Raw genomic sequence first — 15,962 nt, 5'->3', positions numbered from 1 at the left:
CCGCAGAAGGAAACTCTGTCAAAACGGAGTCCAAGAACTCCAAACTGTCCCATTACTCGGGAAGGGAGAAGCTCGCGCAAAGCTTGGCGCAGAGGGCGCCACTAGCGCGCGTAGCTTTGCTGACTGTTGATGTCGAAATTAAAGTGACAACCAAAGGTCGAACGTATAAAATATTTTAAAATAATGCTGACAAGTGGCACACGCGCTGGTGGCGCCACGGGCGGGAAAAAGTTGCAGTCAGAGATCCACGGAATTCGCATTCGCCAGACACTGTCCGTGATAAAAGTTGCTGAGGGTGGAAGCTGCTCGATCGGTCTCCCAAGGAAACGTCGCGGTTTAATTCCCCCAGTCGGAGGGATTTAGAGTCGTGCCAGCCATCGAACTGCACGATTAAGAGCTAACAACGGACGGCCAGCCGAACAATTGGACCCAGCCAGCTGCCCCGATACCAGCGCTGCCAGGAGATTTAAATGTCCGCTTAAGGGGATCAGCCGATAAGACGGTTTCGCAGTCGAGTTTAATTTGACATTTAAATCGATCCCTCCGCCAGGGCTGATCTTAAGTGGCTCTGGCCGTTCCCCTGGGTGCATCGACAGAAAATCTTCGGCGCCTCGAACGACTTCGAGGGCTGTTGCGCCAGCTCGAAACAATCTTCCCCCCCGGCCGTGTTGCTGGATTAATTGGAGCGTAATTGCATGGAAAGCCGGCCCGAAGAAACTCCCCGGGGCACTTTGTTTCCACCCGTTCTTCCAGTCAGGAGGCTAAGAAAGGGGTGGAATTGCGCCGCAGGTTTTCGCGAAGCCAGCTTCCAAGATGGCGACGGATACCCACAGCCAGATCTCGTTCGCGAACGAGCACGCCGCTCGTTTATCCCATCAGCCTTTAACACCTCGCATATGAAGCGTTATCCCAACGTAGAAGCGGACGCGCAACCCCGCCGGAGTACCTTACTGCACTCGCGAACTAATTGCACGGTTAAGGGGGTATTCTACTTTGACATACGATTTCTTAACCTTTCTCAGGACTTTTTTTTATGGACTTAAGGGGAGGTTCAGGTCTAGAGCCCCCAAAAAATAGGTGATCTTTAGGAATTAATTAAAGGAAAACTACTATATATAATTTAATGGAACTTTTTGCATTGTATTAAGCATGTCTTAGTTTATAGAAATATATTTTTTGTTTTATAATTAATCGTTACAGACGGCACTGGGGAGTCGTTAAAGTTAAGGCGTCAAAAAATTCATCCAAATCGGTGGGACCTGTATCCCCAAAAGTTTATTATCCAATTCGACTGAAACTTTTTTTATTTTGAAGAATATATTTCTGGCTAGGGGGGATACCAGAAAAAAATATACAAAAATTACATTTTTTAAGAAAATAACGACACTTGAAGTTTGAAATCACTTTCCCCCTATATTTTTCGCCCTTTCAACGCCTTTGAAAATTATAAATTTTCAATTTTTTGTATTTTTTTCTGCTTTCCCTCCTAGCCAGAACTATATTCTTCAATGTAAAAAAAGTTTCAGTCGAATCGGATAATAACTTTTGGAGATAAAGGTCCCACCGTTTTGAGAACACTGTTTCGAGAAAAACGCTTTTAAAGTTTTACGTGAGTGCCGAGTGGCCGGGTGTTACCCATGCATTTGCCGCTACTCAAATGCCTATAACTTCGGGAATTTTACGAATTTCAACAAATCCTTTTAAACACGCATTCCTAAAAGGTTGAAATTCGAAAAATGAAATAAAAAAAAAATCGTCTTTTAGACCGGTACCTCCCCTTAATGAAAGATTTTTATTGCGGACCCCGCGTGGCTGATTAAGTGCAAGTAGAATTTTCTTCGCGAGAACTGTTTGCAAAACTGTTTTATCAAAACGGTGTTTTAGGAATTGGCGACCACGGTATCTCGAATTCGACTTCACCCATTGCCACAGTGTAACGAGTATATAGGGAAAAAAATCAATTTTCAGAAGTATGTGCTTGCCCAAGACCCTTAACTGCTTACAACGCCACTGTGCGGACAAAACAACAACTACACTAGAACATTCAAGAGTTAAGTACTCCGTAGCCTCCCTATCTCCATAAGCTGGGGTCTCATATTAGGAGAGGTCGTCATATTCGGCTACTTTACCCTAACAACTATGCCAGTAAAAAGTTGGACATAAAAATCTTTCATTAAGTCCATAAAAAAATTCCTGAAAGATTTGAAAGAATCGCAAGTCACGGTGAAATGTTCCTTAAAGAGTTAATTATGGCCCCGGAATGCGAAATCGTGATCCGCGTGCCCCCGCCGTGACTCGATTCCCTCGGCGGGGTGGCGCGGAAACGTTTCACCCCCGTTTCCCTTCTGAAATACGAGCGGGTCTAGTGGAATTCTTCCGGCAGACGCAGAATGCGGCTCAAGGAAGACAGGGGTTCTCCAGATATTTCGAAATCCCACGGAGGACACGTCCCGCGTGTCGACGACCCTCCACCTGTCACCCCCGCGACGCCCTTTATTACTCGTCACCGTTTAAACGGCGCGAGGCACGCGACGCGAAGCCTCCCCCCGTTATTACCGCGAGACGTCCCGGCGGAGACGCCGGGACGTGCGACGGATGAGAAATTTGTGTCGTCTTCGCGGCCGCGGTGCGACGCTGGTCCACGGGAAGAATGCCACCCCGCCCGGGCGACTCGCTGCCCCATGAATACGCGGGCAGCCGACCGAAATTCCGGCAGGTTAACCCGCTAGCAAGTGAACCGTCGTCGTCCATTACGCCCGAGTTTATCGCGAGCGTGCGCTAGCCTTAAAAGCACCACCCCCCCGCGGTACACGTACGCACGCACACGAACGCGCTGGGGGTGGTTTTCGCGCTGGAATAGCGATTTCGATCGGTCGCGTACGATACTAAGTCGCGGCTCTCCCTGCAACATTTATTATCCCCGCGATTTTTATCGCGGTATAAATGACTCACTCGATACTTCCCTTATGGGGTGGGGGGAAAAAAAAAAGACGTGACTCAGCCGACGCCCCTTCTCCCCGCCTCTGCGATTCACCGGGACCCTCGGGCGTTCGGCGATAATGTCGAATAAAAAGCAGCAATTCCGACACACCGTATCTGGGGATGAGGGTGGCTATTTCGGGATGAGGCGTATCAACTGGTTGCTCGAAAAGCCAGCTACGTTTTTGTCGTTCGGGGGTTGATGCGCCTCTGGCCAAGTGGGTCATCGCTGGACCATGTGCACCTTGTACACAACTGTATTTACATTATTGGGGTGTCTTCTGTTGTGAAATACACTGGTCGTTTGGTATTCTCGGTATGAGTTTTCTGCAGAGTTGCCAGGCTCGGCGATTTATCAAAATTTGGGTGAGTTTTATAATAATAATTATAAAACGTCTTTATTACGGCATTTATAAAAATACAATTGCATCAGAAAATTTTGTGGGTTTTGAATTAATGTAGTCCAAAGTCGTGAAGAAATTGATTGCATTTGTAGGAAACACTGTAATATGCCACCTCTTACAAGGGAAGGTCCCGAAATCGAAAATTCGAAAAATTCTGAATCTTTGTGAATGTGTAGGGAATTTCCTCCTGATTACAACGCAATTTTTGTTTGCTGCTCAAATTTACTGTAAAGGGGGAGTAACTGACCCCTGAAATCCGGTTATTTTCCGATTTCGGGTTATAACTCGTGAACTGTAAAATAATTTGTTTACCAAACGAAAGATGTAATTAAAAGAGGTGACTTTGGTCTTGAAATTTTTTTCTATCTCTTACAGTTCGCGAGTTATAACACGAAATCGAAAAATAGCCGAATTTTCAGGGGTTAAATTCACCCCTTTCGAGTGAATTTTGCCTGCAAAGGCTAACTAAAACTGACTAGAAGCTAACTTAATACTAGTCTTAACGTTTAACTTTGTTAACGTATATAACAAATAAGTGAACACAAATAATAATGAAAATATAGTATACAAATAATAATCAGATTTCCTAAAACAATTACAAATCCGAGTAACTGGATCCTGATGGCCGATATTGGTTTGAAATTCTGCGGATTTTGATTGGACTCAACCTGCCCAACCGCAGGATTCATAGATTTTAAAATATTATATCTACTATTTAGAACAATTTCAGTGTAATTTAATATTCAGATACACGCTTATACGAGCTCGGCGACTGAATGTTAATTACGCTGATTATAATTTGTACGTTCCAACTTTTTATGTTGGTAGCAGAATCTGCGAATGGTGTGCTCCCCCCGCCAAATTGCCAAAGAATCTCGTGGCCCCATTTGCAGGACGTTGCGTCGTTAAATGCAGATTTCATTATTAGCTTGGTTTTATTATTAGCTAGGGTTTGGTGCTGCGATAATAATGGCCAAATGGGCAAAAGTATACCATTGACCCTGATCTTTATTATTCCCCCGGATAATGGAAATGAAAAATAAATAATTCCATTCTTCTCTCACTGCTTCCCTACCTTCCTCATTTTAAAAAACATTAACTCATTATAATGAGTTACATACGTCTACGTTTTAAACGTATCATATTAAAAAAGCACTTAGCTTCAAAGTTCAAAGTGAAAAACATTTTCGATATTTTTTTTACCGGGATTGGCAGCACTGTTGCAAATCTCGACGAGTCTGGACAACTCTGTTTGCGAGAACAGTGGGACATTTCGGGTCGAAACGCAGCAGTAAACATTTTCTGACTGAAATCATATATTTATCGGTTATTTTTTCATTTCATTCAGTTGGGACCTATATTAGTGGTCTTCTTGACACAGACTAATTAATGAAATTTGTTTATTTAACTGTACTTGTAAATAAATTTTTGGGGAATGCTTGAAATCATATCAAATTTAATAGTTTTTAAATTTAAACACCGATTTTCAAATTTTACAAATTTATAAATAAAAAGCAGTTTTTAAACCTGGTTTTTAAAAACCCTAGTAGCATCCAATTTTTCCTGTACCTTAAAAGCAAGCTTTCGCCATTTCCAATGCGACCAGTAAGAACACTGAACTCTCGTTCAAAATCTATACTATTGTATAAAGAGAGAGCCCATTTTTATGTTCGTGGAAAACTCAAGACCGATTGAACCGATCTTATCCGGTAACATCCACACGGGGTACACATCAATCTGCAACAACAATTGGTAATCGTACGATCATTCTAACATATATGTACGCGGTAATCCATTTCTCTAGCGAGAAAGCGCACGAAAAGCTTTGCCATCTGGTGGTGACATCACGGTACTGCTGCGGGCGAGGTATCGCGCGCGCATGCGCATATTCGGCCCGCGCGATACCTCACCTGTAGCAGTACCGTGATGTCACCACCAGATGGCAAAGCTTTCGTGCGCTTTCTCGCTAGAGAAGTGGATTACCTCGTACATATATGTTAGAATGATCGTACGGTTACCAATTGTTGTTGCAGATTGATGTGTACCCCGTGTGCATATTACTATGCCCCGGATGCGATCAAATTTGTCAAGATCCATCCACACCTGCTCGACGTATGCAATACTAGCTTTTGCTACTCAGCTTTTCACCCTGAATTTTGATTCTGATTTTATAAAAAAAAAACGTTTTTTTATTTATTTATCTTTTTTGTGAATGAGCTGGGAGAAATTTCGAGACCCCCCCCTGAGTTTACCGTTCGAATGTTTTTTAGGCGACAGACAAAGACACAAATATTTTCTGCTTTATATATTAAGATACACTGGTAAATCCTGGACTTATAAGAGTGAATGTTACCAGCAAACAACAAAACTATAAATAATAATACTAGTTCTGAAGAATTTCGAGGTTGTCCTCTTCAAAACCGCGCAGTGGCGTTAAAAATTAATGAATATAAAAAACAATCATGCTGCATTATGCCCCAAATGTGCGATCACCTACCTGTAAAAGAAATGTGCAGTATGGCGATATTTTTGTAAAAGGACTTAGTGCCGCATTTCGAGATGCCCCACAATTTTTGTTCCTGCTACTTAATCGGTATGCTCCGCTCCAGTGCCGTCGTTAATCGCTCCGTTCGACTTTTTCCAAGCTTGCTGGCTGGGTTGCAAGGGAACAGGAATAAAGAAAAGGGGGTAGCAGCGTGCGCGATTGTCGCGCGTTTCAATGCGAATAAATATGGAAAATAGACTTAAGCCAGGCAAATCCGCCGGTTCGATCCGCGTTGCTTTTTTCCCCCGGGCCGCGTCCGTTTTCTCCCTTCCCTCGGATTCTGCATCCCCTTTACAAGGGTCGGTATCGAATCGCGCCGCGCAATAAATTTCCCGGGCATTATTTAATTAAACCCCGGCTGCAATTTTTATATTTATACTCGGCCGCCTTTATTCCCCTTATTTAATCGTGGAAGCCTATTCTCAGCCTGGGAAGGAGCCCGTTCTCCAGCCGGGCGCAATGCTCGCGATTAGAGAGCAAGAAGAGCGTCTTTGTGCCTCGTTGTATTACACCGCGAGTCGATACGTCAGGGGCGAGCAGAAGCCGCCGGCACAAAGGGGAGGATCAGCGTAATCCCTGTTTGGGAAGCAAACCCCAGAGTCGCCGAAAACACCAGCCTAGAAGCAGCCCATTCATTTGCACCCCATCGTACCTGTTTATTTGGCCCGGGAAGTGCGCACTCACGAGGGTGCTCCCATAAATCATGATGGCCCGGACGAGGCACCGTCATCGATCCCGCCGACGAAAGGAAACCGACGACCCTTCCGCCCTTTATTACTATTATTAAAACGTCTCGTTTTTGCGGGATGAGGGGCACGCGTGACCCAAGGGCGCGCGAGACGAGTCCACGGAGGGGCAGAAAGGTCCCGGAGGTGCTTCTCTCGTTTTTCCCCCCGACTTATGGTTTCCCCCATCGATACTCCAGCCGCCTCATCCGCCGATCAGTGCCTCCCAACCTGCCAACGGCCTGCGGCTGCCGCTACGACAATTAGGGGCTGCTAATTGCGTCAGAGACCCGTGGGTGTCAGAACCCTCCCGCGGACTCCTTCGAGGAAGCTGTTAATTGGCGCCGCGTGAAACCCGGGGGGATGATCTATTTTTCTCCTTCCGCGATGTTTATTGCGCTTCTGGGGAGCGGGCGGCTCGAGTGCTTTATTCCCCAGCCCCGGGAGGGTCTCTCCCTTTGTCTCTCCTCGGCTCTTTCAATCCCGAGTCCGGCGACACCGTGGAGGGTTTATCAGCTGTGGTACAGCGCCACGGTGACCAGGTTGAAGAGCACTGGCCCCTGGCGGGGGGGAAGGGGTGTCGCGTGTGTGTTTCTTTGTCATCGGGGTCGCGACCCCCGCAACTGCTCGACACACGACACCGTTTGCCCTTTCCACGATGGGCAACGAGCAGGTAGCAGATAGCTGGCTTCGTTTATGCCCGCGGGTGTACGATTTCCGCCGTAAAGCAATACCGGGGGCAGGGCGAAATTAAGCGACTGTCCAGACACCAGGCCGAGGGGCAGGGATCATCGGCGATGACACCTGCGAGATTCCCTCCCCCGTCTCTCTCGCTCTTCTTCGCCGGCGCAGCTTCACCCTGCCCTCTCCATTTCGCATTAGACCCTGCGAAAGGGCTTCCTCCGCGAGAGAGATCCAATTGTCTCCCCAAGGTGCATTTCTCTCTCTGGTTCGCGCTGATATCGCTGTCTGGTCGCTTTAAAGCCTCCCGCGGATTAGCATCGCCGGACTCGGAATCGCAGACCGGCTAATGGGTCTTCCTGCGGAATAGCAGCCGCGACATGCCCGCTCGTAGCTACTTGGCGCGGCTAGTTGGTCCACCTTGGTCACAAAATTGGCAGAAAAATTAGTTAAACACACCACGGATATCATAATTTCGGGAGCTTTATTTTGCAAAGAATTAGCAACCCTACTCTTTGGGCTTAAGAAACAAAAGCCACGGTAAATTTAAAATATTAATTGTACTACTCACTATTACATAACCCATTGAGGGATTATGCCTACTCAGCTGGCGAAGAAGAGCGCGATACTCGGGAATTTTTTGTGGAATATCTACTGTATATTTTTGTACAACTATTCGCGTATTTTAACAGTACATATATGCAGCAACTCCCAGTATTTTTGTTGTAGAAAAACATTAAAGAATGAACGAATAACAGCCTATTTCGGAAACCGCTGTACCGGGAGCGCGAGGCGAGGGTTCTATAAATGAAAACTTTGAACGCGTTTTTCTCGGAACGGCATTTTTTCACAGCCGTGAAAATACAATCCTAAAATCTATCGAACCGATTGCTTTATAACTTTTACTGCTTATTCTGCACCCCTATGACTCTCGTAGGGACTACAAACAAGTATTTTCATTGAGTCTAACCTACTTTTAAAATCGAAAATAGCAATAGAAAACAGCTGAAAACCTTCTTCTTCCATTTCGCCCCGCCGTTGTGCTAATTTTGAAGATAAATCAATAATTATAGTCCGAGCGATAGCGACAGTCTTACTGATCAAGAATCTGTTTGGATTTTTGGGCTCAGATAAGTCTAACAGCTGAAGTTTTTAAACATGTCATCAAGATCGCTTTCAAAAGCGTTTTAATAGCAATAATTTTATTACTTTTATATTTTCTATTTACTGTAGAAATATAGTTTAATAAATAGGAAAAAGTTTTATTTCATAACCATAATTATTTAATCGCTAACCGGAATGCTACCTTAAAACGACCGCCATTTTGTCAAAAATCGACTTTTTGAAAAACCCTTGGTTCATCTACTGAATTCAACCATATATTAACAGAATCTTTTTGAATTTTTAATTTTAGACGATCCGCCTCAGAGAAATCGTCTCAAAACAGCTTCCGCGAGAATGGCTGTTATTTGTCCATCTTTCAATATTTTTCTATAACAAAATTACCGAGAGTTGCAGTACACATGTAATTTTAAAATAAGCGATTAGTTATAAAAAAAATATACAGTAGATATTCCACAAAAAATTCCTGAAAATCGCACTCTTTTTCGCCAATTGACTAGGCATAAGCCATTAAAAAACATTGCGAAACAATAACAAGAATTAAAATACACCCAGTAGAAATAAAGCTACTTTTCGTTAACAATTAAAATCCTCAAACTAACTTTACTCAGCTTCAGTTCATTGAGGCGTGGTAGCCTTCTGCATAACTGGCCCAATTGGTGTTCCAGTGGACGCATTCGAGAAGTAGCTGAAGAGATCTACAAGGGGTGGGTTTGCCAAGCATCGGGACTTAGTTTCGGGTCAAAAGGGACCCTCCGCGCCCGAAATATCGGGGGGGGAGCGACACTCCGGTCGGTTTGCCTTTGCACGACCCGGGGCTCTCGATTAAATACAGATCATCCTAATTAGACCAGACAGAAGTTTCGCCTGGCGACGACTCCGTCCTCAAAGGCACCCTGTCCGCGGCCCCTGGCGCTCGCGCAAACTCGCTTTCTTCGAATTAATTCGCTGAGAATTAATCCCCGACGGCCAAAGAGGGTATTCCGCGATTCATTAACCGAAACGGAACACGCGTTACGCGCTCGTCCTCCCCGCGACCCCTGCGATACATTTATTCAAGAGAGAGGGAGAGATGGGGATGATCCGCGACCCCGTCGGCGAAACGGCTCAGCCCGGAGTCAGGAGCGAGGACCGAGAAAGTTGGAGGAGGTCTCGGGCTGAATAATTCACGCTCCCCCGGCGCTCGCTCCGTGCGCGATAAAGGGGACAATAAAGATCGCGAGAGTGGGGGGTTGGGCATGAAAAATCTGACCCACTGCGGCGCGCGTACGCGCACAATACGTGCCATTAGAGGCTTAATTAGGAGAATTTCGGCGCGGCTCCCGGTTTACCAGGCAAATCGAAATTGCTTCGCGTTCATTATCGAGAGGAATATCGGGCGGGGGTGGACGAGGAAGGCGACGACGTCGTCGACCTAATTAACGCGACGTCGACTTTGGAAGCCAGCGCCCGATTCTCTTTGGAAGTTAAAGTACCCGGCGCCGATCCCGCCCGATAAAAGCGGGCCGTGTGCGCGCTTATTCATCGCCGCGCGGCCACCAATACAGGGCCGGGAGGGCCGACGGGGACGTGACGCGGTGCAGGCGCCGGGACGCGTGCAACCACTGACTCACGGGAACAAATCAGACCCCCTGCCGTTCAATATGCATGGGTTATCATTCGTAACGCGCCGGGAATGAATCATATCCGCGGCGCTCTCGCTCTTCTCAGACCTCGTGCGCTCGTTATTCGTTACCCCGCCCCGGCTGCGACTCCCGCGAACCCGCCCCACATCCACCGCTGTAGGCCTTTCAGCCGCACGACGTTCCGCCAGCGACTTCTTGCCGCGTGGAGGACAGGGGGTTGTTCTCTGATGGGGGGAGGCTTTTGTTGGGCGGGAAGGTCTCTGTCCCAGGGTCGAGGGAAAGAATCGACTTGGGAGATCTCTCCGCAGTCGTACCGACCAGGGAAAACCTTTTCTACCCGCTCATTTCCTTTAGCTGATGGATTGGCCGGGTCGGAGATGGGCGTTGTTTGACGGAGAAACAGGGGTGGGCTCCAACGAGCGGCGAAGTGTTTTCGTTCCAAGGGCTGCGATATACTGTCTTCCCCGGATTATCGAGGAATATTTGGGATCGGGGATTTCTCTATAAACCGGGGCGGTGGAAGTAGTTAGCACCTAATGAATTGACCCTTGTCAGGACACAAGCTCGAACTGTCTGACAAGGAGACTTGATCAGGGATTGAATAGGTTTCGAAAATAACTGTTTCAAACTATTGTATAAAGGTTCTGACTGAAAGAATTATGAAGAACCTTTATTCGGAATAACCGTTATAAAGAACCTAAATATCAGACTATATAAGTATAAGTTACGGTTCCTATATAGCTCTATAACTTTTATTTTTTTAGGTTCTATATAAGTTCTAAGATTCTTGTAACGATTGTACAGAATTTTACAGTAAAAGAAATCACAACATATTACAACCATAGATTGCTCTGTGTAACCAAATTGTTTAAAAATTATTATAAATAAGTAAGCAAATATATATTATGTATTTAGTGAACGTAGCGAGAAGCCATAAAAAATCCATGAACATTTATCAAAAACATGAACATTTTATTTTTCGGTACTGGGTATTTTACCTGGCCCCAATAGTTTTATTGCTCTCGGCAGTTAACGGGCGGCCTACCGGGGACTGCCAGGCCCTCGATCGCAGCAAGGAAGCAAAACTATGGGGTGGGTAGGTCTTGCCCGATAATCCGGGGAAAAAAGCATTTCAATAATCCGAGGAGAAGACTGTACTCCGCTTTATGCTCGGCAAGTGGGAGTTTTGTACCGGCAGAACACGCTTACGCGATGCCGTGTTTCTGGATCGCGGGGGTTGGTAAATTGGAATGCGAGGCGGAGGATCCGCGCGCGTTTTTAGATTCCTTTTCTAATCTCGCCCCCTCTTTTCACTCGCAACGCTCTCGTTATCGAGCCTTCTTATCTCTCTTTCATTCTCTCGGTCCGTCGTCTTCACACTTATCACGGTCTCCCTCCCCCTTTCTCCTCTTTCACGCTCCTCGGCCGCGCCATTTACATCGCCCATTCACGTCCCACGCGCCCCCCTTTCTTATCGTTCTCCCTTACCTTTCTGCCTCCTTTAATAACCCGTCCCGTCCGCTATCTTCCTCGGACAACACCCCCGGTAACCCCGCCGCGATTCCTTTTCTTCGACCCCGGACCCCGGCGAAAAGCAACCCCTCTTTGTCGGGGCGAAGCAACCCCCAACGCGAGGTAACAAGCGACATCCAGCCCCGGTGGGGTGGGGGGAAATATTTGCTCGGGAAACATCCTCGGGGATTTTAAAAATACGCCCCAGAGTGGAGAGCGGATCCCGCTGTTGGCCTCGAGGAGAGAGAGGCGGTGGAATTCGATGAGGAGATTTGTAGAGAGAGAGAGACACGTACGTGGAACTGTTTTAGGTAGGCCGTCAGGATAGACAACAAGGAAGATTGCGTTCGTTCTTCTTTTCGTTTTGTAGATTGTTTATTTATGGCAGAGTCGGGTTTTAGAAAATATATTACTATAAATAAACCAAATTAGTTTGTTTTTCCTTTTTTGTTCCACAAGACCTAATTGTGTACACATGATCAGTCTTATAATCAGTCTTATGCGTTCGTTCTGGACCTGTCGTTAAAAAGTATGTTGAAACTTGTATATATATGAATCGGCACATGAGCGAGCACTTGCGAGAGAGCGAGACCGGTCGAGACGCCATCTCGCGGTGGATTCGCGAGGTATCGCTGCAGATTCCTCCTGATATTCACCGGCTCGTCGATTTCGCCACGCAAGGTCCAGAACAATTTGCAGAACCACTCGCAGAGCGCTCCCCTTCCCTGCAATTATTCCGCTCGCCCTGACACTGAAAGGGGAAGGAAAAACGAACGAGCACGCTGGCAAGGAGATTTCTGTCGCGCATCAGCCGCGGAAACAATGCCGCGATTCCCCGCGAGCTGCGAGCGTAAGGTGAATGCCCCAATTTCTGCTCATTTAAGAGGTTACTCGTCAGAAAGCAGGTGTAAAAAATTTGTTTGTGATCAAAATTTGCAGAGTAATTGATTAATTCTTTAATAACAAACCAACCAGTCGAAAGCTATTTAAGAAAGATATTTCAAGATGTTTAACTACTAGTAATTTGTAATTAAATATAATGCTTTAAATGTCCGTGTTTCTGCTCACGAAAAATAGCGATGTACGTATTCCTTCTCACCATTTGTACCAATTTCTGCTCGCACAATGTGTTGCCTTTTCGGGTTAAATTAAGTTACATCTTTTATGGAGATGTTTCATAACCCAACATTAAAGCATAAAATAATGATAAACAAAAAATAAAATGCTTTCGAATAGAAATAGAGGTTACAGCATATATTGAATTGTGAGGTTATGTTGCTAAAATTAAGGTGAGTTTCTACTGAAATGCGGACACGACGATGATTCACTTGACCCTAAACCTGCTCTCTACTTAAAACAATCAAGAATAGTAAAAAAATCTACATCCAGAGCACAATGCGGTATATGTTTTTGTTATTGAATAAGAACTTTTACCGCAAAAGCTATTTTCCGCCCAATTATCGAATACCAATAGTGCCAAGCTCGTGCAACGCTCGCGTAAATGTTCAAATAATTTAGAGCTATTTTGTTGTAACTGTAGTACAAACGTGACGCTTATAATAATAAAAAAAAAATATACGAAATGAGCAGAAATGGGGACACGAGCAGAAATTGGGACATTCACCTTAACAGAGGAATTCCCCTCGTACCGCCGCGCCGCTGTACAGATGCGGGGTGGATGCACCGGTCGATGCGCCAGAAGCGGAACCGCGCCGATAAAACCACCCCCTCCGCTCGGCTCCCGCGGGCGTTCACGGAATAATTGGATCGGTTTTTGCAGCTGTGAATCACACGGGCCACGACAATCGCTGGAACAAGACTTTTTCCTCTCCCTCGCGGCTTTTCCAAGCCAGATACATATTCCGGTGCCTCCCCGCCACCCTCCGCACCCTTATCTTCCGAGGAGAGCCACTTTCTTCCCTTCCTCCCCCATTTTTTAATTCAGCCACCCTCGCGCGATTCCGCGACGTTTGAAAGGCGGAATTCACAATGGATAACTCGGTGAAACAGGGACTAGTTGGCGCAAACTTTGCTCCCCCCCTCCCCCACTGTCGCAGCTGAAAAACATTCTTCTGGCGGCGAGGGGACAAGCCTGTCATCGGAAGTGATGGATTCGCGAAGTCGTAAAGATCCTCGGTCTCAGTGTGGGCCGAGATAATTCCCTTTGTCGCAGACGCCGCCGCACAGTGGTCCGAATCGCCGAAAACGTGAGAAAAAATCCTCACGTTCACGTTTCACCCTTTATCATTATGAAGATGGTCATTCCAGGGTTTTTTGGGGTCGCAGAATCTGATTCCGAGGTCAAAATTTTTATTAGATTAAAACTAAGCCTTGTAGGGGGGGGGGGTGTCGATAAAACAATGTTATGTTTTGTTTAACAGTACTGTCTGATTTGATTACGTTATTTGAAGTTAATTACGTCATCAAGACCATCTTCATAACGATAAAGGGTGAAACGTGAACATAAGGATTTTTTATCACGTTTTCGGCGATTCGGACCACTGTGCGCCGTTAACTTCCCTCCGATTCCGCCGACTCGACGCCAGCAGCGGTAACCGACGCTAAAAAGTCTCCGCTCCCCAATTCTTCGCCAGCTCGAAATCAAAGCGAAGCGAAATCGCCGCGCGCTTAATCGCAGAACCCGATCGCAGCAGAAACGGCAATCACTGTTTAGCTGGAGCCTGGAAAACAGCTAATTACTCGCGATAATTACAGTTTGCTAACGGTATCCTCGGCAGCGCGTAATTAGCGGGGCATTCTCGCGCCCGGGGATCACGCGAAATTCCCAATCAGGGACCCGGCGATGACGCCCCGTTGAAAGCAGGTCCACCCGGGGTGGGCCTGCCCGCCTTCGGCTCGCCGAAAACCTTGATCGATCCGCCGTTGCAGACGCGGATGCCCTGAGGATGCTGGAGCTGGTGGTCCCCCAGCACGTGGTCCGCGGCCAGAACATCAGGCTCGAGTGCAACTTCAACCTGGACGGCGAGACACTGTACTCGGTGAAGTGGTACAAAGACGGGAACGAGTTCTACCGATACGTGCCGCAGGACATGCCTCCCGTGCTCGTCTTCCAGCTGCCAGGTGTCACCGCCAACGTAAGAATCACCTGCTATATCGATCCTCTTCTTTCCTCGCAGGCTCGCGCCAATGCGCCAGCTTTCGCTATTTAAAGAGCGCTGCCCTCTTCGCCCTCCCTGCCCGGCCCCGCGACCGGCTCGTTTCCGGCCCGCTCCGGCCCCACTTTCCCGGCCACAGCTGGAGGAAATGGTATAGAGCGGGCAGATATCAAACGAGCCACGCGGCTGATCGCGTCGCGCTCCCGTCCCCGGCGGTCCACGCGCTTCCATGAATCCTCGCGACGAAACGCATCAATAGCAATCAGTCGCTCATGGAACGGCGGGGTAGCGGCACGGATAGCCAACTGGATTCGGGGAACGCTGGTCGGCCGGGTTAATTGCGCAGGGTTAATTGGCCGGGGTACTTGAGGGAGGCCTCCTCCGTTTCTTTTCCAGATTCACAATTCCACGGAGAGATCGGTCGTCCTCTATTCCGTGAACCTAATGAGCACGGGAAGATACAGATGCGAGGTGTCAGCCGAGGCGCCGTCCTTCCAGACGGTATCTGATCACTCGGACATGCTGGTAGTAGGTAAGAAATCGTCTGCGAATCCCTCGCTGTAGATCTTGCCCTTTAAATGGGGTGGATGCTTTCGTTAAGAGCAAAGGCACCCGGAGACTTTGGGATGACAGTAAAAAAAAAATACCCCTCTTGCTTTGTCAACCCATTTCGTAGTGCCAATTTAATTACAAAATTAAAAATATTTCCTTTGTCAGCGTAAACTTCTTAAAGATCAGTTTTGAAAAATAAGCCATTTTTTCAAAAACCAGGGGAGGCACTGCCCCTTTTGCACCCAACTCAAGAGGTATTTACACCACCTTGACAGTTTCACGAGATCGGAAACAGATATTTCCCATGAAATTATAGTTTGCGCCAGGGGTGGGGAACGTTTTCATGATCAAACTCCCATTAATTTAGCTGTAATCAAATAATGCCGCATTGTGCAGAATGTACTACATTATGTTGTAAGAATCTAACTGCTATTAATAATATCAAAAAATGAAAACTATTTTTGTTAAGATGAAAGTTAATTAATCTTTTAATGAGTTTGTTGTGTCAGCTTTTTGTTGGGAAGCATTTGAATGTTTGTTTGCAGCTTGGAGGTCATTTGACGAACAGAAATGTATGAATGAAAATAAAAGGGTTTGTTCTGTAAATTTGGGTTCAGTCGACAGGCCGAATTTAAGGACCTAAGGGTCACAAGATCCCCTCCCCTGGTTTGCAGCTTTAAAAACAATGTGGAAAAGGTCCC

The 15,962-nt window shown here is 46.6% G+C and overlaps 1 protein-coding gene across 2 annotated transcripts in view; it reads left to right on the top strand.

Moving 5' to 3' along the window:
- LOC143376937 (uncharacterized) overlaps window positions 1–15,962 on the top strand; it is a 109,795-nt gene that overhangs the window by 88,696 nt on the left and 5,137 nt on the right. For both annotated transcript variants that reach the window (XM_076827739.1, XM_076827738.1), the window contains exons 2-3: window positions 14,483–14,688; window positions 15,106–15,241. In XM_076827739.1, the coding sequence (XP_076683854.1) occupies window positions 14,483–14,688; window positions 15,106–15,241 (342 nt within the window). The remainder of the gene's footprint in view (window positions 1–14,482; window positions 14,689–15,105; window positions 15,242–15,962) is intronic.

Source organism: Andrena cerasifolii, chromosome 15 (genome assembly GCF_050908995.1).
Source record: "Andrena cerasifolii isolate SP2316 chromosome 15, iyAndCera1_principal, whole genome shotgun sequence".
Taxonomy (NCBI): Eukaryota; Metazoa; Arthropoda; class Insecta; order Hymenoptera; family Andrenidae; genus Andrena; species Andrena cerasifolii.
The sequence above is the reverse complement of the archived record's forward strand: the minus strand, read 5'-3'. Positions and strand labels throughout refer to the sequence as shown.